We start from the raw sequence: 24251 nt of genomic DNA, 5'->3' as shown, positions 1-24251 counted from the left end.
ATTGTGTTTTTAAGCTACTGAAGTAATGCATATCTTTTACTAAAAAAATCCAACATTGCAAAAGGGTATAAATTGAAAAGTGAGCATGTCTGCTCCCAGTCCATCCTCTACCCATAGTTAACAGCTTGTCCTCCATCTCTGCACTTCCTTTTCTCACGGGCATCTTTGCATGTCATTGCACACAGAGCTGTCTCATACTTTTTAAGGCCGTATCCTAGTCTGTAGAGAAAATGCTTTTATCATTTACGTAAAAAATACTTTAACCACTATCATTTAAGCCGTCCCCAATGTTTTGCCACTACAAACAGCGCTAAATCAGACAACATCCTATGCATATCCGTGCACCCTTGAGTGTTTTTATAGGGTAAATGTCTAAAAATGGAATTGTTGGGTTGAATGACATGCAGAGTTTTTATTGTAATTGATTTATTGTATTTATTTTCTTAAAATGTTTTATTTATTTATGTATATATTTATTTGGTTGCACCGGGTCTCGGTTGCAGCAGGTGGGCTCCTTAGTTGCGGCTCCAGGGCTCTTTAGTTGCAGCTCGCCGGCTCCTTAGTTGTGGCATGGGAACTCTTAGTTGCAGCATGCATGTGGGATCTAGTTCCCTGACCAGGGATCGAACCCAGGCCCCCTGCATTGGGAGCACGGAGTCTTCTTCACTGCTCCACCAGAGAAGTCCCCGTAATTGATATCTCTTAAAAGGCAATTTATGACTTTTGCCATATCCTGTTTATCTGAAGATATTAAAGAGGTTATAATTTCGAGAACAGTAGGCAATTTTGTCCCCCTGGAAGAGTTGCCAGATGACATACAGATCCCCTATTAGATTTAAATTTAAAGTTTATTTTCAATTGCAATTTCACATAAACGACAAGTAATTTTATAGTGTATGTATGGTCCAAAAATTATATGGGACGTATGTACCCTGAAAAAGTATTAGTCATTTTTCCGAAATTCATATTTAACCAGGCATCCTGTATTTTTTTTTTTTTTTTTTTTTTTTGTACGCGGCCTATCACTGTTGTTGCCTCTCCCGTTGCGGAGCACAGGCTCCGGACGCGCAGGCTCAGCGGCCATGGCTCACGGGCCCAGCCGCTCCGCGGCACGTGGGATCTTCCCGGACCGGGGCACGAACCCGTGTCCCCTGCAACGGCAGGCGGACTCTCAACCACTGTGCCACCAGGGAAGCCCCATCCTGTATTTTTATTTGATAAACCTGGAAGCCTTGCCCCAGGGGACATCTGGCAATGTCTGAAGACATTTGGAGGGGTCACTACTGGCATCTGGTGGGTAGAGACAAGGGACGCTGCTAAACATCCCTACAGTGCACAGGGGAACGCCCACCACTAACACCGATCTGTCCCCAAACGTCCACAGTGCCGAGGCTGAGGAACCCCCTGCACCAAGAAAGCTGCACTAATTAAGAACGGGTCCCTAGTTCTATAATGCAGTTGAGCAAAGAGCAGCAAATCCAGTTCAGCTGCCCTTAAGAAAGAGCCTTGGCAGGGTTCTAGACGGGAGAATGAGGTTCCAGAGAAGGGCAGGCACCCACTCCACTCTGGCCCCCCCAGCCCTCACTGCCAAGCCCAGAGGTTAGCTGCAGACGCTGAAATAGCCTTTCTTTGTGCTGCCAGCCCTGCAGCCTCAGAGAGGAATGTCTCTTCTGTCCCACCACCAGCATGGAGGCCAGTGCCGCCAAGGTGCTTCTTAGAACCGCGTCCAGTGGCTTCAGGGAAGCGCGTCAAGAGTCATGCTCTCATAAGTAATAATTCAGCTGTGTCGCTTACCAGGGCTTTCACACCAGAAAACCTGTTTTTCCGTATGTCTTGGATTCTGTACCAAGATACCTTCTCAAGAGAGTTGGAATAGAGAGGGTATTTTTCATGCTGCTTTTCAAGTCCCAGCAAAATATTCACTTGGAGCGAGTGGTCCAGTCGGCTCAGATTTGGGACCTTCCGTCTCCCCTCCACAGCCTCCCTGCCCCAGGGCAGCCTGATCAAAGTCCGCCGATATCCACTGATGGCCGCAGGCCTCAACCCTCCACTGATGTCTTTCCCCAAAATGCTTCTTCCAAGAGACACCTCTGAGTTAGGGCCAGGCGATGGGATAAGTCTGGCTTTCCCATTATGTCCAATCAGTATTTTTAAATTTCTGCTTTTGAAGCAGTTAGCATCCATGCAGGTGATGGTAGCGCAGAGGGAATGGGCAGTGGAGAAGTAGGTTCAAAAGTCCAGCTAAGGCGTCGGAAAATCCCCACATAAGGTTCTTTTCAGAGGCGAAAGCGCCACTTCTTTATTTTCCAGGATGGACTTTGCCTGTTGCCGCACTGAATTTTGGTCTTTGGTACTTTTCTCCTTTTGATTTCTTCCTTGAGGGAGTTAAGACATGAGGCACCCACATGACCACATTCCCAAAGATGAGACCCATGATTGCTTTTCAAGTTTTATTTTCCTTCTGTATCATTTTTTATTTTATAAAAAGCTAATTCATTCTTAATGTTTTGTTAAACATTAAGTATTCACTGAAAAGCACAGAGAAAAAAATCACCCTCAATCTTACCACCAGGAGGTAACCATTATAAACATGTAGCGCACAGCCTCTTAGGCTTTTTTTTTTTTTTTTTTTGGCTGTGCTGCATGGCTTGTGGGATCTTAGTTCCCCGACCGGGGACCGAACCCAGGCCCTGGCAGTGAGAGCACTGAGTCCTAACCACTGGACCACCAGGGAATTCCCCCAGACATTGTTTTTCTATGCTTTTTATTTAAGAAATTTTGGCATCGATCTGTATACATAGTTTTGCAACCTTCTTATTTAACAACATCCTCTGAGCATCTTTATACGGGATTAAATATTGTCCTGTGACCTCACCACCAATAATAGCTGCCTGGCAGGGCTCCCTCTGGAAAGGTGTGAGCCAAGACAATTTAGCCATCACGGGGCTGCCCAAAATAATAGTTAAAGGAGGTTGTGCTGTTGGCATCTGTCATAGGCCACCTGGGACAGCATTAAAGGCAGAAGTATCTAAATTATATATTTCTAACTTTTTATTCAGGTAGGAAACACACAAAATTGTACATCTATCAAAAATGTACAACTCAATAAATTTTCAAGAACACCTATGTAACTGGTGTTCAAATCAATAAATAGAAACTTTGGGCTTCCCTGGTGGCGCAGCGATTGAGAGTCCGCCTGCCGGTGCAGGGGACGCGGGTTCGTGCCCCGGTCCGGGAAGATCTCACGTGCCGCGGAGCGGCTGGGCCCGTGAGCCGTGGCCGCTGAGCCTGTGCATCCGGAGCCTGTGCTCCGCAACGGGAGGGGCCACAACAGTGAGAGGTCCGCGTGCCGCAAAAAAAAAAAAGAAACTTAACAGCCTACCTGAAGACCCCTCATGGTCCTCTCCATCACTTGCCCCCAGCCCTCAGCAAGGAACCATATGTTCACGTCTTATGCCATGGAGTAGTTGTGCCTGGATTTGTTTTGTTTGTTTCACGTGTGCCTGGTTTGAATGTACTCATTTGTGTCCAGCTTTTCCCGGTCGATATCATGCGTGTTCATCCACAGTTGCTCGTACTTGTATTGAATAGTTTGTTCAGTCTTGCTGTATAGTATTCTCTCGCCTGAGTATACAAGTTGTTTATCCATCCTTTTTTGGGAGAGATTGGGATTCTTTCCGGTTTGGGGCTATTAAGAATAGCGCTACTGTGATCGTTTTGGCCTATGTTGTTTTGGTGAGCACATCGCCGTGTTTCCGTTGGGCACACACCCAGGAGTGGAATTGCTGGGTCACGGGTATGTCTCTGTCTAGCTGTAGCAGGTGCTGCCAAACGGTTTTCGAAAGCGGTTGTACCCATTTACATTCCCCTCGGCGGTGTGTGACCATCCAGTTTGCTCCACATCCTCACCAACCCTTCCCTGATGGTTGGCGACAAGGCGAGTCATCGCCCCTTGTGCTCACCTGCACAGGTGGGGTCCAGGGAAGCCAACCCCATTCCCAACCCCATCTGGAGGCTTCCTCATTCAGTTCATCTTTCTCCATTTTCTAACTGCTCCCTGCAGATGTGAATGAGTGTGGATTAAAACCTCGGCCGTGCCAACACAGATGTGTGAATACACACGGTAGCTACAAGTGCTTTTGCCTCAGCGGCCACATGCTCATGCCGGATGCCACGTGTTCCAGTAAGTTTTAGCAGCCAGCCTGCTCTCAGTCAACCCGGAAGCTTGACGTTTGCCGTTTCCTGCTTGGGGAAGAGCTGACTTGCTTTATTGGGGGGGAAATACCCCAAAGACTCTAACATCACCCCAGGCTAAAACATCTTTGAGCGCTTATTTTAGTTTAGTTTATTTATTTTTATTTTCATTTTTATTTTTATTTTTATTTTTTTGCCGCACCACGCAGCCTGTGGAATTCTGAGACCAGTGATCGAACCCGCGCCCCCTGCAGTGGAAGCGCGGGGTCTTAACCGCTGGACCGCCAGGGAAGCCTGGGCACTTATTTTATTTTTAATTGGGGTAAAATACATACATTGTGAAATTCACCATTTCGACCATTTTGAGGTGTACAGTTCAGTGGCATTTCGTACATTCACAATGTTGTACAAACTGTCACCACTATCCAGAACATCTTTATCACCCCAAAAGGAAACGCCACCCCCATTAGCAGTCACTCTCCACTCGTCTTCCCCCGAGGCCCTGGTAACCACTAATCTGCTTTCTGTCTCTGTGGGTTTGCCTCTGCTGGCCGCTTAGTTCTTAAATAAAAAGACTAACTGAGGAGAAAAATGAATTATATATCTCTCTATATGCATGGACGTATTGGGTTTCTTCACGAAAATAAGCATATTGAAGAAAATAAACATATTGTTTTAGTCACGTGATACATTTCAGTTCCATCTTGGGACATCCATTCTTTCCACCAACTATCTTTCTCACGCCCCTTGCCCCGCGCTCAAAGATTAGTGACTCTTCTTGGAAATCCATTCCGATTCACATTCCTGAAAAGAAAAGCCCTTCTCTGATAAAGAGAACCCATGTCCTGTGGGAGGGTGAGTGTCTATATCCATTCATTTATTGAGAAGGCAGGCTTTTGAGGTTTTATGTTGCAGCTGAAAAGCAACCCCATCCTCCCTGCCTCCCCCGCTGCCCTCCTCCCTCCCCATCTCTCTTTCCTCTGCCCTGCAGCCCCCCACAAACCTGGAGCCTGTGCCTTCTTCCAGCTTCCCGTGCTTGCAGAGACCCTCGGACTCCCCAGCCTATCCTGGGCTCCCCCTCATTTGTAAAATCTGGGCTTGTACACAGCTCACTGCCCCCCTACCAGCGCGCCCTTCTGCTGCCCCCTCCTGCCCGGCGAAGTGCCCCAACACCACCGGTCACCTCGATTCTCCGTTAGCAAGCATGCTTAACAGGTAAAGCAGGCATTCAAAGAGTCTTTTTCTAAAAAAAAAAAATCCTTATTATAAATTAAACAGAAACCCCGAAGAAACAAATGTGTAGCTTAGTGAATTCTTATGAAGCCAGCACCCGTGTAACCCCTACCAAACAGAACTTGGCCAGAACCTCCCCTCCCCACTCCCCAGCCCCGTGGGATGACTGTCCCGGCGTTTCTAGTCATCACTTAACATTTTCAAAAGATCTATGCTAATGGATGTTTCTGCAACATTCCAAGAAAGCCTAATTAGTGCCATTCTCCAAATGGAAAGTTAGAATCAGGTAAATTTTGAAGATTAATTTTGAAAGAAGACAAGAGAAAAAGACTAAACTAGAAATATAACCATCGATTGGTGTTTGTTACATTACCGTGGCCTAGTATCTGTCCCTGTACTCTCTTTGTCTATTTCTGTGTATGTGAGGGTTGCCTATGCCTCCCTGTTTATAGCTCACAGTGTCCAGGTGGCCCTAAATCTCTCTCCTGGATGCTGGTTTTATTTCACCTGGCCCCTTTCAGTCTCTTTGATCCAGCGGGGTGATTGGCATGTTATAGATGCAGGTGGATAAAGACAGGCTATTCACCGTGCTCCCCTGTTATAGGCATTTTTGATCCACACATACTGGAACCCTGCTAAGGATATGCATTTTTGTGAGATAAGTTCTATTTAGCAAAGAGTGACAGAAAAATCCAACTAAATTATCTTTAAAAAGCTGGAGGCAAGCAGTTCCAGAACAGGTCAGGCAGGACTCAGCCTCTGCCATCCTCAGAGTATTGATTTCATTCTCATGCTTGTGGCCTCATAGTCACAACATGGCTGCCCGAGCTCCAGATATCACACACATGCACATCAAAGGTAGGCAAGACAGAGGGGAAAGGAGTGATGCCAAGGAACAAATGCCTCTTTTATGCCTGTCCCTTTTTTTTTTTTTTGCGGTACGTGGGCCTCTCACTGTTGGGGCCTCTCCCGTTGTGGAGCACAGGCTCCGGATGCGCAAGCTCAGCAGCCATGGCTCACGGGCCCAGCCGCCCGGCGGCATGTGGGATCTTCCTGGACCGGGGCACGAACCCGCATCCCCTGCATCGGCAGGCGGACTCTCATCCACTGCGCCACCAGGGAAGCTCTGTGCCTGTCCCTTTTATCATGCAGCAGCATCCTTTCCAGAAGCTCCAGCAGACTTATCTTGAGTCCTATGGCCACTCCGTGTTGCTGCAAGGGAAGCTGGGAAAAGACAAGTTACTGGTTTTCCAGCCTCAGTGATGGGAATGGCTTTACAGGTTTTATGACTCAGGTGACTCTCACTGAGGCTAGATATGAATGGAGAGATGGCTAGAATTTGCATTGTTTTCCCCTATTTAGTCAGATTTATTGTTTCCTCTATTTATTCAGATGAATCATCTACATCAGAGGTTGCGTTTCAGCCAATAATAGAGACCAGCCGGGTGACGTAAAGGAGTGGTTAGAGCTTGTACAGGAAGAGAGAGAGTTGCCGTCTTTGGTAACTGTGTGGTGCATGCTCTGCCTATAGACAGTCAAATGCAATGCATTGGCCAACAGAATAGACCATGGGGCCACCAAGACACCACCCCTCCCCAGATTCCATTTGGCTCTCCATTTGGGACTCAGATGATGAAGCTTATCCTCTGATACCATTCCGTGCGTTACATCACATGTGCCAGAGATTAGAGATCATTTCTCAGTCTGTAAGTACTTTTTAATCATTTCGTGGGGGAAAGGCTAATCCGTGCCTCCTTTTGCAGACTCTCGGACGTGTGCCATGACAAACTGCCAGTATGGCTGTAAAGATACAGAAGAGGGGCCGCACTGTCTGTGTCCATCCTCGGGACTCCGCCTGGCCCCAAATGGAAAAGCTTGTATAGGTAGAGCAACCGGAATCATCTCCTCCCCTGACTTCTCCCTTTACTGAATTCCTCCTTTTCCATTCATCACAACCCGCTTGTTGACTAGACATTGGAAGCTCCTAAAATGACAGATTTATGTCCATTTGTAAGGCAATGTTTATAGCCACATATGCTCTAGACAGACACTTTGCGATGCTAGAAAGAACACTTCTCTATAATTTTTGGATTGCCCGATGCCATAGTGGAAAAAGATAAAAGTAATTTTAATTTTGACTGTTTACCCTGCACTTTTTACTTCAACTACCAACTTGTATATACTCGTAGTGCTGTAGTTAACTAAATCGCGCTAAAGATACATAATACTTCGACCAAGTGAGCACATAGCATTAATATAGGATGTCAAACCAAACAGAATGTTGAAAGAGTTCTTAATCTCATTTGATTTAAATAAGCAAATAGCAGTATGATTTGATATTCTAACTTCTGTACCACAATAGAAATATTGTTAGTCGAGGTGGTTGGTGTTTATTTACCCTAAATGTACATAACTGGATAAACCGCACTTAGAAAGCTCAGCCAAATAGGTCTTAAATCAGTTAAACACTTAAAAAAAAATCTGTGTAAATTAAAAATTTGGCTCTGTCCTTTGAGAGTAGTCAAAGATTTAAATCGATTCACAGGATTTAGTACTCTTCAGTAAAATCAGATTTATATGACAAGGCTTATTCTTGACCAAACTGAATCCAAATTGTTGCCCACCTCTTTGACTTATCGGGTACCATTTTTATTAGAAAGGAAACATGATGTGCACACAAGTGATCCCTGAAAAATAATTCTGGTCAATCCAACACTTATTTGTTAATTATTTTAAGAATGCAAAAGGAACAGTAAGCCAGCACCGAGCTGCATGTTTAACCACAGTTCCAAAATAACCTCAGTTCCAAATCTATTTGATTGGACATCTGAGAGTTAAGGCAAAGTCTGAGTCTTAATGGTTTGGTCAGCATAGCAGTCAGCCCCTCTGTGACGTGACTTTCCACGGTAGAAAAGGAAGGAAGCCTCTTGTCTGCCGAAGTTGCATCATCACATCATTCCACTTGACCCACAGTTTATGTATAGGTGCATTCTCAGGAAACCACGTTCCTGTGACTTGGGACAATATGGCAGGATTTGGAGGAGCTTGCTAATGAAATAATTCTTTTGTAAAAATGCAAAATTTAAATGTTTTGTGCATTGGGTTTGCCATACAATATCCATAGCTGGAAAAATAATAATTCCTTCCGAAAAATGTAATGTCTTTGTAGTAAGGGCCAGCCATACGCTCCCTGCCCCAGAAAAGGCAGGGCCTAAAGAGAGAGAAAATGTGAATATAAGTGATGCCATTACAGTGATGTACAAGGTGATAGAAAAGCAGTGAGTGTGCCTCAGGGATCTACAGCACTTCCCGGAGGGTATGATGTTGGTACCCGAATAATCCGAGTTTTCCAATGAAGAAGCTGCGTGTGCCCGTGTGTGCTGTGTGCTGGGGGTGAGTGCACGAGAGTAGTTTGGAGGGAGGGTGCTTTCTCGCTATCCCTGACATCTCCTGGTTCTCCATCCTAGATACTGATGAATGTGCCTCGGATAAAGCCGTCTGCCCCCGCGATCGAAGATGTGTGAACACATTTGGAAGCTACTATTGCAAATGTCATGTTGGTTTTGAACTAAAATATCTCAGTGGCCGATATGACTGTGTAGGTAAGAATTGGTGGCAACTATTATTTTTTTCCTCTCCCCAGCAAACCTGTAGCCTTTCTCTACAGATATTTTGACATCAGTTCAGTCTATTAGTTGAACCATCTACTGTACTGACCAGCTTAACAACACAGAAAAAGTTATATTGTTTTAAGTTTTTGTGACATTTAGGGAATTCTGATGGCATGAATTGAATGAATTCAGGTCCATCAAGATTTAAAGTGAGGAACGTTAGTCTCTGTAGCTCTCTTATGGAGGTAAATAGCTTGAGGTGATTTTGGTGGGTTTCTAAAAAAAAAATGGTTGGTTTGTTTTGTTTATATTTTTGGTTCTGTCTCCAGGTATAGCTAAAAATGGTAACACTGAAGCGTATTTATATTTGATAAAAGGAAGAATAACAAGGTCTGCTTAATCTTGATCTCAGTGGTCTGTTCATAAGATTCCTTCAGGAGTGGCTTTAGAAAAACCTATAAAGGAGTTGAAGGCACGTGCTGTTTCCTCTCTCCTCCTTCAGCCTTTCCATCGTTCAAGCTCCACAGCCCCTTTCCAGGGTCACCAAGATCACTCTGATAAGATGCGGGTATCACTCAGCTATCCGCCTGATCTGGGTGAAATAAAAGATCCTGTCCCTTAGGGAAGGAATTCCAAGTCTCAATGAGCAAGGCATTTGGGGAGCCCTTGGACGTCTTCCATTGCCCTTGATAGATACAGATGGGGCCTGTCCTGCAGTGAAGGGACATCCGGGCTCCCTGTCGATTCCTGTTTACCTAATATGCACGTAACAAACGTGTGCATAACATGGAATGCTAACATTGAGGGGAAAAGTAGGATTTCTTTCCATTCTACACTCAGAGCTGCCCAGGATGTGTCCTGTGTAATCGTGTTGGGGCAACGCTCGGTTCCTGGGTTTTGAACTGTCTTATGAAGCCTCCATAGCTCTTCCCTCAAGCTCAAAGGCCATCCTAGACCGGCTCATAAAATCCCCGTTTCTTGGGGGGTAAGATCCTATGCGCTGCTCCAGACCCTCCCAGCTCTGTAGTGCAGCTGGGCTGTGTCACAGACTGGGAGCCTGTTTCCTGATACCTAAAGGGAGGTGCCGTTGGATAGGGTGGGAGTCCACATGGAGAGCTGTCCAGGGAAACAAATCTTCGTGATTTGAGAAGTGATTAAGGTTAGCACCTGAGCCCCCTTGTGCCTAAGTTAAAAACAATAGCCTATTCTGTGTGCATACGATAAGTATAGATAGAAAGTCGGAGGGAGAAGAGGGCCAAGGAAGCTCTCACTGGGGTGGAATTTGGCAAACTTTCCTAGTCTAAACCCGGCAGACAAGCTCAGACCAGCCTGACCCCTGCTCCTGGCAGCCTTTGAACAAAATGTTCAGATTTTTCAGACGATGTCAACGGTTCCTAGCCCATCTTGTTCTTTGTTGTTTAGGAGTTCCAAGCCCTTCCCCGTATAGAATTTATTTTCTGATATTGTTATTTAGTTGTAAGTTAGGCCGGTGAGAAAGTTACGAAATCACACCTGAACATCTTAGAGATTTCAGCAGTGCTGATAAGCAGGAGATGAGGTTGCGGTGGGGAAGGCGAGCTGCAGACACACTCCCTACCTACTGGGCGTCCGGCAAAGCCGGGGCTCGGGGCCAGGGCCCCGGGAGTGTTCAACACCTCTCGGTTCCCGGGCCACACACGGTTCCCTGGCAATGTGGAGTGGTTGACCCCCGAGTTACTCAAGTTCAAGGGATCGTCTTTCAGCAAGTGCTGTTCCCACAGGATTATTCATGGGGCCCTTTACGTTTTTAGATATGAATGAATGTGCTGCGAATACCCACGCGTGCAGCCTCCATGCCAATTGCCTCAATACCCAAGGATCCTTCAAGTGTAAGTGCAAGCAGGGATATAAAGGCAGTGGCCTTCAGTGTTCTGGTAAGTACACTCGGTCACGGTGTCTTCGCTCTTCTCCATAAGGCATTCTCTCCACGTCTCCTTCCTGTTCCTCCCGCTCTGTGCGTGTGTGTGTGCGTGCGTGCGTGTGCGTGCGTGCGTGCGTTGGGGGGCTGTGAGATGCATGCACGCAGCGTTTGGAAACTTACCTCTGCCTCAGGCTTGTCTTCTCGGCTACTCAGACCACATCTCCAATTTTCATGCAAGTCATAGGCACTGTGCTTAAAGTACAGCAAGCGTTCTGGAGGTTCTTCTGCTCACAACATATTTTCAAATACCGAAAATAAGATTTGAGGACAAGCGACGCTGAGCAAATGCATCTCTTGGGTTAGGCTAGGTTATGGCGCAGTGACGAACAATCCCGAGCTGTCAGTGGCTCAGAACCACAGGTTTTTTGTTTTTTTTTTTGCGGTACGCGGGCCTCTCACTGCTGCGGCCTCTCCCGTTGCGGAGCACAGGCTCCGGACGCGCAGGCGCAGCGGCCACGGCTCACGGGTCCAGCCGCTCCGCGGCACGTGGGATCCTCCCGGACCGGGGCACGAACCCGCGTCCCCGGCATCGGCAGGCGGACTCTCAACCGCTGCGCCGCCAGGGAAGCCCAGAACCACAGGTTTTTAACCACGTGAATCATGACTTTTTCCAGAACGCACAACCGAAACGAAGTATGGAGCTGACGTCACTTCCTCATCCTCCTCAGGCCTGCATCACTTTTTTTGTTGGCTAGCCGAGTCCCGTGGTTCTTGCTGCTGAGTTTCTCAGTGCTCAGGTGGTCAACTCTGAAATCGATACAGCAAACGTATAACAAGAAAATGTCACTGCTGTCAGCAGTTACAGCAGCAACCACAGTTTCTTTGTCACTCGTGCTATATCCGGAGAGAGCTGTCAGGGTGTTTCTTCTCCATGTTGTCGCTTAGGAACCCAGGCTGACAGAGGCCCCACCGTCTTATGGTACCACGGTATCAGTCTGAGGCCGTAGGGTTTGTCACAGCACGGAAAGAAGCGTGGACAGTCACCCACCAGCTCTTACTTCATTCAGCTTGGAATCGGGGGCAAAAGTATATATAATCCTGCTGTGCGTCCCGAAAGAGAAGAAAACTAGAGATCGTGGTGAGACCCCGGAATGTCTGCCAAGACAAGCCAGCAACGATTAGAGCCCCGTCCCTCCCCTGGCCAACCGTGTCCCACTGTGTTGAGTCACCCAGGTTTATCCTGTGATCATGGGCCTTTTAACACTGGCTCATCGCCTGCCTAGATTTGTTGACTGGCCTGACCCCGCTCTCTCACAGGCCCCTCAGCAGCGTTCCCTCGAGTTCCAATAAATACGGTCGCAAGCGGTCCCTTGACCTGTATCCCATCCCGTGCCCCCATCTGGCCGATGCTCCCAGTGACACAACAGAGCGGCCACTCAGTGATGGCAAAAATGAACGGTCCACACCATGACGGACACTGAGCTCCACACCCATAAAAGGTTCACCGTACCCCAGCGGCACTGGACGAGATGATGTACAGAAGAATATAAGCAAAGGAAATGAGTCTGGAAATCACGTTCTATGAAGAACTGCCAAAAGAACCGGGCAGCATTTAACCCGGAAGGGAAAAAAAAAAAAAGTGTTGAAAAGCAGACATTCTGCCTATAAACATCTTGACAAATGTAAAATAAAATTGCCTTCCCGAAGCCAACGAAGGCCAGTGGGTGGGGTTGCATTCTCTCTTACAGATTTTCCCACTGGGTATCTCAGAGTGGAGCAGGGGACCCCGCGGAGAGGGGACCGGGGCCTCCGGGAGGGACTTCCTTCCGCCTTGGGCTGGAGTTCGGATTCAGTGGCTGCTCAGCCTTCATTCTATGGTTTCTGTCCCTCTGTATAGATGTGCCCATGGTGTCCTTCTGAAACTTTATCCAAAGAAAGAGAGAGAGACTCGCTGCCTATGCAGGGCTGTGCATGGGTGGGATGGGGGAAAAGATGCCATAATTTTGAGAGGCCCTTAGAGAAGAGTTGGAATAAGTCAGCTTTCCACATAGCATCAGTGGTCAGGGGCTCCTTCACGCCACCAAATTTGCACATGTCTGTTCCGGCCTCACTTTTCTCAAGCCGTGTGATGTAACGGCCAACAGCCCAGGCTCAGGGGCTAGGAAGGCCTGAACTTGAACCTGAGCTGTGCCCCATGCTGGCTGTGACCTTTCACAAGTTGCTCCACCCCTCTAACCTCAGTTTCCTCCTATCCAAAATGGGGCTCCTGGTGGTCCTGTGGTGGGTGCTCATAAGGGGCCAGGCCACAGTCCCTTGGAGACCCTGATTTCAGTGAGGTGGGTGGACAGTTCTGTGCATGCCCTGACCCCTGGTGCCATGGACACCCCTGAGTTCACACCCCTGCGGACAGTCCTTAAGCAGTGAAAGCCGGGGGTCTGTGCGTAAATCCCCCAGCTTCCCCTGTGCAGCAGGACAGTTCTGAGGTGGGTTCTATGCTGGTTCCCAGATGTCCCCTGCAGGACTGAGCCCCACTCACCCACAGTGATTACCTGCCCGTTGAGGTACCTTTTCGACTTTTCTCCCTTCCCGTCTCACTGTGCCCTTTCCCCCACTTCTGCCTCCTGGAACCACCTCCTAAGTAAACCACCTGCACCCAAATCCTCCTCTCGGGTTCTGCTTTGGGGGAGCCCACGTTCCTCCCGGTAGCTCTCTCATAGGTTCGTTGCGAGATTTGAACGAGGTAACTAATATAGGTGGAGAGAGCTGGGCACATAGTAGATGCTCAATAAAGTTAGCTCAGGCTGTGACTTTTATTAGCACAATTTCAATCATATTCGTTAAGGTCTAGCTCCTCTTGACTCTGAAATCCTGTAAAAGTGAATGCAAAAAAAAAAAAAAAAAATGCCGTGCAGAGAAGAAAAAGTTGCCTTGGGAAAACACTTGTGTCAGTAAGTGGGCAACTGACCTCCACGTACCCACCCCTGCCCACAAGCTAAAGAATCAAAGGGATTAGGAAGAACTGGCCAGAGTAAATCTGGTGTCCTCTTCCTTCTCGATCATTTGCTCCCTCTTGAAACCACAGTGTGTTATCAACATCGAAATGAAGGCACTGTCTTTAAGCATGCAAGGGGGTGGGTGTTTGCATCCCGCGTTTTCGACGTTGTAGCCCAGTGTTTAGAAATTATAAATCCTACATCCACCCAAACATTTCTTTTTAAAAAAAAATTTATTGGAGTATAGGTGATTTACAACGTCGTGTTAGTTTCAGGTTACAGCAAAGTGATTTAGTTATGCATACACATATATTCATTCTTTTTCAGATTCTTTTCTCACATAGGTTATCACACAACACTGAGTAGAGTTCCCTGTGCTATACAGTAGGTCCTTGTTGATTATCTGTTTTATATTTGGTAGTGTGTATATGTTAATCCCAACCTCCTAATTTATCCCTCCCCCACCCCCATTCCCCTTTGGTAACCATAAGTTTGTTTTTGAAGTCTGTAAGTCTGTTTCAGTTTTGTACATAAGTTCATTTGTATCATTTTTTTTAGATTCCACATATAAGTGATATCATATGATATTTGTCTTTGTCTGACTTACTTCACTTAGTATGATAATCTCTAGGTCCATCAGTGTTGCTGCAAAGGCATTATTTTGTTCTTTTTTATGGCTGAGTAATGGTCCACTGTATATATGTATCATATCTTCTTTTTCCATTCATCTGTCGATGGACATTTAGGTTGCTTCCATGACCTAGCTATTGTAAATAGAGCTGCAATGAACATTTTGGTACATGACTCTTTTTGAATTATGGTTTTCTCAGGGTATATGCCCAGTAGTGGGATTGCTGGGTCGTTTGGTAGTTTTATTTTTAGTTTTTTAAGGAGCCTCCATACTGTTCTCCGTAGTGGCTGTATCCATTTACATTCCCACCAGCAGTGCAAGAGGGTTCCCTTTTCTCCACAGCCTCTCCAGCATTTATTGTTTGTAGACTTTTTGTTGATGGCCATCGTGACTGGTGCGAGGTGATACCTCGTTGTAGTTTTGATTTGCATTTCTCTGATAATTTGTGATGTCAACCATCTTTTCATGTGCTTTTTGGCCATCTGTATGTCTCTGGAGAAACGTCTGTTTAGGTCTTCCGCTTATTTTTTTGATTGGGTTGTTTGTTTTTTTTTGACATAGAGCTGTGCGAGCTGTTTGTATATTTTGGTGAGCCCCAAACATTTCTTATGTCAAGAAAACTTAAGTTTTTCTTGGACCATCCAACTCTAAGCTTAGTAGAGGGGGGTGGGTAAAACAAATTTTTCCTGATTCTTGGAAACCTCAAATGCATCACAGTGTTCTGTTTGATATCTGAAAATCATTTATTTTGTTACTATCCATTCTGCAGCAGAATCATTTCTTTAGTCTTTCGCCAGAATATTTATTTACAAGAGACAGTTATCTTTGGGTCATTCACTGTATTACTTGCCCCGTCCTTTCCATCCTCGTTTGATTGATTCTCTGTAAAATAAACAGCCATGTCTCTTTTAAAAATTGATCTTGAAGTCTTAACACACATTGCTTAAAGGATGGCCAAAAAATCCACCCTTATGTGCAAAGAAAAGTCATACAAAAATGAGAGAATGCATCCAATTAGCATCCAGCATTATAAGATGCTATGTTGTAAAATACATTTGTATCCATGTAAATTGTATTATGTATTAACATAGCAACTTTTATTATGAGGTCATTGTTTTGGGGAAAGTTTAGGCCCTACGTGGCAGTACAGAAGAGGAATTAGTCAGTTATCCTTATGCATCATCTGTACCCAAAGGACAAAGCAACCTCAATGTCGATGTATGTATTTTTTTTTTTTTTTTTTTTTTTTTTTTTTTTTTTACCGTTCTAACATATGTTAGTATTAATAATACACTGTTCGATAATTTGGTCTTAATTTGACAGCAGCTATATGTCATTCTAAGGAAATAATCAAAATTTGAGTACTACCCGACTTGGGTAGTACAGGTCAATTTAGGAAAGGACCCTAAGTCATTTAGTCACCAGGGGCGTGGCTTCTGGAATCAAATTGCCTTGGTTTGATTCCTGGCTCCGTAGCCCACTGCCTGTGGACCGAGAAGAAACTATTTAACCTTTCAGTGTCCCAGTTTCCACATCTGCAAAATATACATAATAGTATCTGGCCCTTAATATTGTTTTGACGATTACATGAAATAATTCATACATAATCAATAACCATCCACATATCGGGCTTAGCTCCAGCCCAGAATTATTGAATATTCGATAACCATGCACTAGTAATAGGAGTAATAGTGGCAGTGGCTTCTTTACCAAAAGTCAACGATCACTCCTGTTGGAAAGCAGCTTCTTTTAGTCATTAGAAATATGCTTTAGTCATTATTAATTCAGTTTATACAGAGCATAGTCAAGAGCATAGGACTCGCTACAGCCGGGTCATTGAATATTTTTTCTTTCAGTAATAACATAAATGGAAGTCTGGAGGTATGGCCTGGAAAAAAATTTTTTAACTCAGTAGAAGATTTTCCACATTCTGGTGATGAAATCTAAAAATAATAGCAAACACAGGCCAAATATATGTCAGGCACTGATCTTAGGAATTAACATGTGTTCACTCACTTCAGCCTCACAAATACCCTCTTCTTATCCCAGCTTTATAAATGGGGAGACTGAGGCAAAGAGAAGTTAAATATGGGCTTGGGGACATAGGACTAGAAGGTGTGGGGACTTGCGAGTCATACCCAGGAAACCGGGCTCCAGGGCTGTGTGCCTGAAGGCAGGATAAGTGTGTCCGGGACCCACGGCTCCTCCTCTGGGGTGGGCACCTCTACGGGGCCCCTCCCCAGCAAACTCTCCTGGGTCAGCTTCTCTGCTCTCCAGCCCCTTCCCGATGCCTGCATCTCATGGTGCAGTACGTTCCTCAGTCATGATTAAGCCTCTCCGCCCCAGACCACGTCTAAAGCTCAGATGAGAGGAGAGTTTCTCCCGACAGGTGATAGGAGATCATGTGGTGAACTTGGCACAGGTAAATGAATGTCAAAGTCATGTTCCTCCTGGGAAAGAGGTTCTAACATCATAGCGGTCTTGTCTAAGCAAAGCGAGGATTTTCAGGTAGGTAGAGTTGTTGACAAAGTGGATATTTAGAGAAATCTCAGATCGCTCCGAAAGTGAAGTTGTCAGCCTCGTTTACAGAAGACTGGCCTGTGAATCTGAAAACTCTGGAATTCCCTGTTTTTATGTCTGAGATCCCCAAATGTGCCAGACCCTCCTACCGTGGCAGCTTCCTCCCACGTTTGTATATTCTCAAAAAGATGTTGCGCTAATCAAGAAATTTTCAAGAGAAACAGTCATCAGCTGTGTCAGACTTGAAATAGCAACACCTAGATACAGCCAGATCTGTCCGTTCGTCGTCGTGCATATGCGTAGTTTGCTTTATCCCTGCCCCAGCTCTTTACATACTGAAGGAGTGAAATTGTTGGCACCACAAATGTTGTGATGGTTTGATTTATTTTTTTTTTAATAGGAAAAATCAAAACTTCAAAGCAGAAAACAAAGGCAGATGTTTAGGTTTGCCTGGTGTGGACTGAAACCCTTTCCTCATTATTTATTAAAGGTCTTCAGTGTTAGGTTACTGACTGCGTAAAGGAAGATTCCAGGGAATGGGTATTTCCTGTTAATTTTTCATGCTGGATCCTGGGAAAAGAATCAGAGACCCGTAGACAGAATTGCATAGTGGGGCCTTCAGAGGAAGGTGTATATATGCACATTACTGTCAGAGCTTATGCGCCTTCTGGCAGATCAGCTGAAACAGGCCATCTGAAGTTCACGAAGATGAATAATGATGGATTGTTTGTATTAGTAGACATTGGTTTCAAACCTGTAACTACAGGCTGTCACATTGAAAAATAACTAGGACATTTTGTTGAAAAGAGAAATGTACCTCTTGTCATCATAACCTTAGATTGATTTCAAAGTAAGGGCAATGTACTAATTAGGAGTATATATATTTTCAAAGCATTTTTCTTTTTCCTTTTGATTACACAAAATACTGTGGACCTCTTCTTATTTATTTTTCTACCATTTTGGTACAGAGCGAATCAGCCAAATGTTGGAGAAGGAACTGAGAAGAAGAGATTAAAATATTGCCCAGAAAAATATTCTAACAAACTCTCAGTCCAATGTCTTTTTGTAATATTCTTTTTGGACACTGACATTGGTGCCTACTCCCTTATTTCATTTCCCTCTGAACTCTATCCAGGCTGTAGAACTGAGTGAATCGATGCAGTGGTATTAGACCCTTTTTGCTTTGTCTTAGACTAGCACATGCTTAGATGGTCTATAAAAGGACAATATACTTGATTTTAAAGGTCGGGGGTTTTAATTTTTTTAAGTAACTTTTTAAATTTTTTTGGCTGCGTCAAGTGGCTTGCAGGATCTTTGTTCCCCAACCAGGGATTGAACCTGAGCCTTCGAGAGTGAAGGCGTGGAGTCCTAACCACTGGACCTCCAGGGAATTCCCTTAAATTACTTTTTCACATCAGTTTGGATATTCTTTTTTTGTTTGTTTGGTTTTTTTGTTTTTTGCGGTACGCGGGCCTCTCACTGTTGGGGCCTCTCCCGCTGCGGAGCACAGGCTCCGGACGCGCAGGTGCAGCGGCCACGGCTCACGGGCCCAGCCGCTCCGCGGCACGTGGGATCTTCCCGGACCGGGGCACGAACCCGCGTCCCCTGCATCGGCAGGCGGACTCTCAACCACTGCGCCACCAGGGAAGCCCTGAATATTCTTTTTTTGTTTGTTTTTATTGAAGTATAGTTGATATACAATGTTGTATTAGTTTCAGGTATACAGCAAAGTGATTTATATATATATTTATACATATATTTTTCAGATTCTTTTATAGGTTATTACGAGATAATTGAATATAGTTCTCTGTGCTGTACAGTAGGTTCCTTATTGTTTATCTGTTTTCTATATAGTAGTGTGTAGTTGAATACTCTTTATTATCCCTGTTTGACCCCCAGAAAGGGGGCATGCATCTTTATATTCTAGATCTCGAGGACTTTGAGGCAGTTAGAGAAAAGTAACCCTTAACCCTAAAGCAGGAAGAAACATGTCATGGAAATAGGACTGGAAAAAGACTCATTCGTCTGCTTTACCCTCAACTCTAGCTCTGCCCCTGGGTAGCTGAGTTACACTGGGCAAGTCATTTAACTTTGCCCAGTTGCCTCATCTACAAAACAAAGATGCTGGACTAGAAGACATTTTTTTCCTACCTCTCAAGTTCTACACTAACATCTTTCCCCAGTGGTCATTGATCCACGGGGGATTATGAGGAATCACCCTAGAGGTGCATTTTTTAAGGTAGAACTATTTATATATACAAACATGACAGTGTCTCCAGACATTCATGAATAAAAAAAGCAGTTGTCAAATAGTACAGAGGGTATGAGTCCATTTGTATGAACCAAAATGAATAGTGTGGACAAAGTCTGAAGGATGCTTTCCACCCTGATAACAGTGCTTAGCTCTGGGGAGAGCTAGAATTGGGGATGATGGTCAAAGGAGAATTTGTTCTTATCCATATTGTTTCTATTTTTTTTAATTGAAGTATAGTTGATTTACGACGTTGTGCTTGTTTCAGGTGTATAGCAAAGTGATGCAGTTATACATACACACACATATATATTCTTTTTCAGAATCCTTTCCATTATAGGTTATTACAAGATATTTTTTTGGTATAAATTTATTTATTTTATTTTTGGCTACGTTGGGTCTTCGTTGCTGCTCGCGGGCTTTCTCTAGTTGAGGCGAGCGGCGGCTACTCTTTGTTGCCGTGCACGGGCTTGTCATTACAGTGGCTTCTTTTGCGGAGCGCGGGCTCTAGGCACGCGGGCTTCAGTAGTTGTGGCTCGCGGGCTGTAGAGCGCAGGCTCAGTAGTTGTGACGCACGGGCTTAGTTGCTCCGCGGCATGTGGGATCTTCCCGGACCAGGGCTCGAACCCACGTCCCCTGCATTGGCAGGTAGAGTCTTAACCACTGTGCCACCAGGGAAGCCCCATGACAAGATATTGAATATAGTTCCCTGTGCTATACAGTAGATCCTTGTTGTTTATCTCTTTTATATATAGTAGTGTGGGTCTCTTAACCCCAAACTCCTAATTTATCCCTCCGTTTCCCCTTTAGTTATCATAAGTTTGTTTTCTATGTCTGTCAGTCTATTTAAAGGTGATGAGAAATAGGAAATGAATGTAAAACAGTAAATATAGATGCCTCTATAAATAGTCAATAAGTAAAATCATTTAGCTGTTGATAGTAGTTGATTGAGGTGAAGAAATTCGAAGGGGAGAGAGAACAGGGAAGAAAAATTAGGTATGTATACATTGAATCAAAAATCACTGTTCTGTAGGTCACAAATGGCCCATTATTGGCAATTTATATGGTTTAACGTAATGCTAGTCATAATCTTTGAATATCACAGGTAAACAAATTACAGGACCACCTGGGCAACAGCAGCTTTGGCGAATACCGCTGTGAAAGTAGAAATATTAGAGGATCCTGGAAAATCCATCACGCTGGAATCTGTAGCCTAGCTTGGTAGGAGCAGGTATTTCATTATCAGTCTCTGAAGCAAAACAAACGCAAGTTTGTCCTCTAACAATTAAAGTCGTTAAGATCCTATCGTATCATTGGAACTGCTTAAAACAGCTGCAAATATAGTTCTTCCTAAAATATCAAATGGTTGAGCCTCATGTGTGTTGATTCTGGAAGCATTCATGTACTGCACTTTGACGCTTTTTAAATGCTCCATTTTTCGTGAGAGATCTAATTATTGGCCAATGTGGAACTTCTCTTTTACTGTTGGTTTTAGTTATCCCTGAAAATCCTGTGAAGGAATTCCTCAGAGCACCTGGTACCATCAAAGACAGAATCAAGAAGCTGCTTGCTTACAAAAATAACATGAAAAAGAAGGTAAAAATGAAAAACATCGCAGAACCTGGGCGGACTCCTGCCCCTAAGGTGGACTCGCAGCCCTTCAACTCTGAAGAGAGCGTTTCCAGAGATGGGAACCCTCGTGGAGAAAAAAAGAGGAATGAAGAGAGAAGGAAAGAGGGGCTGGAGGGAAAGAAAAGAGACGAGAAAGCCCTGGCAAACCATGTGGAGGAGGAGCAAAGCGTTCGGGGAGATGTGTTTTGTGAGTATCACTTTTGTTAATTTATACATCTTATGAAAAGTGGATTGTAGTTTGTCCTGGCAAATGAAAGAAAAAGGGAAGACAGTTGCACGCCTTAAGTAAGATGGGGTCAACTTTAAGTCCTAAGAAGCAGGGTTCTCTATAAGGTCTGGAAACTTAGGCTTCCACAGATACGAAATCCAATTTGCTGCTGTGGGACGCACGGAGGGTCAGGCCTTTCCCCTTGCCTGGGGGCGTTCCTATGTGATGCAGACCCTCTTTCCGCTCCTGGCCAAGGAAGCCCACTTGTGCTGCTAGCACAGTCGTCTGGACGCCCAGCTTTGCATGCAGCCCGCCCCCAGACCCCAGAGAGCGCCCCCTGGTGGATCTGCCTAGCTCTACCTTTTTCCTTCGTGGAGGCACTTTTTACAGGCGCGCTCATGAAAGGAGATTTTCAGAGTTGTGTGGTTATGATCTGAAAAGGCGAAATAGACCGTTGGAGGAAAATTCTAAAGAGAGGTTAAGCTTAAGTTTTCTGCATGAGCTGGAGAACTGCCCTTGTCACTGGTGGCCGAGCAGAGCCCATCACCAGCCTCAGCCCCTCCGGGGTGGTTTCCATGTTAACCCACCCCGGATCCCTCACACTGAGACTTTCCATTTCATTCTCACCACGCGTCTGTTGCTCCCTCTATATTTTGTCTTGTCTCTTCCTGCTCCATGGCTGTTGGATTGAACCAAATGAAAAGTAGCTCCAGCGCCACCTGTCCAAGAACTAGCATACCGATGACATTATCTCCATTAATAGAGTCAAAATCTCAAGAGAGTATGTTTCCAAAACCTGATGAGAAGAGATGTTATTTAGGTTACTTGGGTGATGCTTAGGTCAACTGGGGGCACCTGTGGAAAAAGATGTTCTACATGAGGAAACTGGAACCAATATGAATGCTTTGGAAATGTTAGGGAAACACAGTTGTAACATATTCTGTCTGTAGAACAGTTGTCCCTTGGTATCCATGGGGGATTGGTCCCAGGAGCCCTCACAGATACCAAAATCCATGGATGCTCAAGTCCCTTATATATAAAATAGTGCAGCATTCACATATAACCTACACACATCCTCCCGTGTACTTTAAGTAATCTTTAGATTACTTAAAGTACGTAATACAATGGAAATGCTATGTAAATAGTTGCCTGGCGCGCAAGGCAAATTCAAGTTTTGCTCTTTGGAACTTTCTGGATTTTAAAAAAAATATTTTCCACCTGTGGTTGGTTGAATCTGTGGACGTGGAGCCCATGGATATGGAGGGCCAGCTGTATATGATAAAACCCTCTTTGTTCATTCAGATCATACCTTCTTAGCACATGAGGCTTTAGGGTTTTGTTTTGTTTTTTTTTAACTGATCAAGTGTTCATTGTTAGCCCCTAAGGTGAACGAGGCGGGTGAAGTTGGTCTGGTTCTGGTCCAAAGAAAAGCTACAACATCCCGACTGGAACACAGAAGTGAGTAATGCCTTCTTCTGAGTATACACTGTCTCACAGTGTCCTTCCACTTCTTCATAGGATGAGACGGTTGTGTATGAATGACTGCTGCATTGCTAAATACCCAAGGGAAAAATCGCTACATCCTGATACCCAGTGCCAGTGTGAAAATAGGAGGTCCTTATGTGATTAATACCAATGATTATGATACTGTAAGGCTGTCTTCTCTCCACCTCTCCACCTGACACCTAGAGTAAAGTGAGGCAGATCATTGTGTATGGAGATGGCAGAAAATGACTCATTTGCTTCCACTCCAACCCATGGGCGTCCACAACCTGAAAATCATCGTGTTGGAAAATCTGGCCCTAAGTGCCTGTGTCAGTTACCTGTTGCCACGGTAGCGCTTTGTAACAGACAGCCACAAACCCTCAGTGCCTATATCAACAAATATTTAGCTCTGCATGTGACTCTGTGGATTGGCTGGACAGTTCTGCTGATCTGAGCCGGTCTGAGTGGGGCTCGCCCATGTGTCTGCAGCAGCTGTGAGCCTGCTCGGTGACTTTGCTCATCTTAGCTGTGCTCTCTCACAGGCCTGGGGCCTCAGGTGGGACACCTGGGCTGACTCTGCTCTGCTCCATGGGGTCTCTCATCCTCCCGGAGGCTGGCCAAGCTTGTTCTTGTGAGGCAGTGGCTGGGTTCCCAGAAAGAGAACAGAGGCACACAGGCCTGGTCTAGGCCAGAACTGGCACAGCATGGCTTCTGTCATACGCTATTGGCCAAGGCAAGTCATAAGGCCAGCCCAGGCTTAAGAGTTGGGGAAGGCACAACAAAATCGTATTGCAGAGAACGTGGACACGGGGAGGGGTAAAAATTGGGACCGTTTTTGTGATCATTCTAGCAAGGCCTCATAATCTGGAATTTCTTAGGCATGATCCCTAATTTCCTCTAAGTTTATGTAGCACTTTCACTACCCACGACAAATTACATGCACATCTCTACACAGACATCAGGGAAAAGCCTACCTATATGCGTATCCCTTTTACTTGGTGTAAATATGAATGCTTTCATCTCTTTCCTTTTCAGACTTTCACTTACCACTCTACATGTCCTAAGCTTGTGCTAATTGGATTTCCTTCTGTGTTTACCCCACGATTACATTCTCCAATTCTGTCCTTTTGGTTTATAGGACAATCTCCACCATGAAGAAAGTACCTCTCTACTTCACTCCTCCAAATTTAATCTGAGAAGCTTCTACGAAAAACTCTCCAAAGGGTAGTGAGCCATGACCCAGCTCCTGTAGGCACCTTGTTTTCTTCCATATTTCTCCTAAGTGTCCCACGTTTTTGTTTGTTGGGTTTTTTTTTGCAGCATGCGGGATCTTATAGGGATCCCTGACCAGAGATCGAACCTGCTCCCCCTGCAGTGCAAGTGCGGAGTCTTAACCACTGGACCGCCAGAGATGTCCCAGTGTTCCACTCTTTAAATTTCTCTGCATCAGACATCTTATTGCCCATTTTCCTGGTTAGGAAGAAAATGTTTTTATGTCTTTTTTTTTTTTTTTTTTTTTTTTTTTTTTTTTTTTTTTGCGGGCCTCTCACTGTTGTGGCCTCTCCCATTGCGGAGCACAGGGCTCCGGACGCG

The 24251-nt window shown here is 45.1% G+C and overlaps 1 protein-coding gene across 3 annotated transcripts in view; it reads left to right on the top strand.

Annotated features, from left to right (window-relative positions):
* EGFL6 (EGF like domain multiple 6) overlaps nucleotides 1–24251 on the top strand; it is a 66683-nt gene that overhangs the window by 24941 nt on the left and 17491 nt on the right. For all 3 annotated transcript variants that reach the window (XM_067023032.1, XM_067023033.1, XM_067023031.1), the window contains exons 4-9: nucleotides 4064–4183; nucleotides 7191–7310; nucleotides 8895–9029; nucleotides 10829–10951; nucleotides 20829–21152; nucleotides 22551–22631. In XM_067023032.1, coding sequence (XP_066879133.1) covers nucleotides 4064–4183; nucleotides 7191–7310; nucleotides 8895–9029; nucleotides 10829–10951; nucleotides 20829–21152; nucleotides 22551–22631 — 903 coding nt within the window. The remainder of the gene's footprint in view (nucleotides 1–4063; nucleotides 4184–7190; nucleotides 7311–8894; nucleotides 9030–10828; nucleotides 10952–20828; nucleotides 21153–22550; nucleotides 22632–24251) is intronic.

The sequence above is a fragment of the Kogia breviceps genome, chromosome X (genome assembly GCF_026419965.1).
Source record: "Kogia breviceps isolate mKogBre1 chromosome X, mKogBre1 haplotype 1, whole genome shotgun sequence".
Taxonomy (NCBI): domain Eukaryota; kingdom Metazoa; phylum Chordata; class Mammalia; order Artiodactyla; family Physeteridae; genus Kogia; species Kogia breviceps.
The sequence above is the reverse complement of the archived record's forward strand: the minus strand, read 5'-3'. Positions and strand labels throughout refer to the sequence as shown.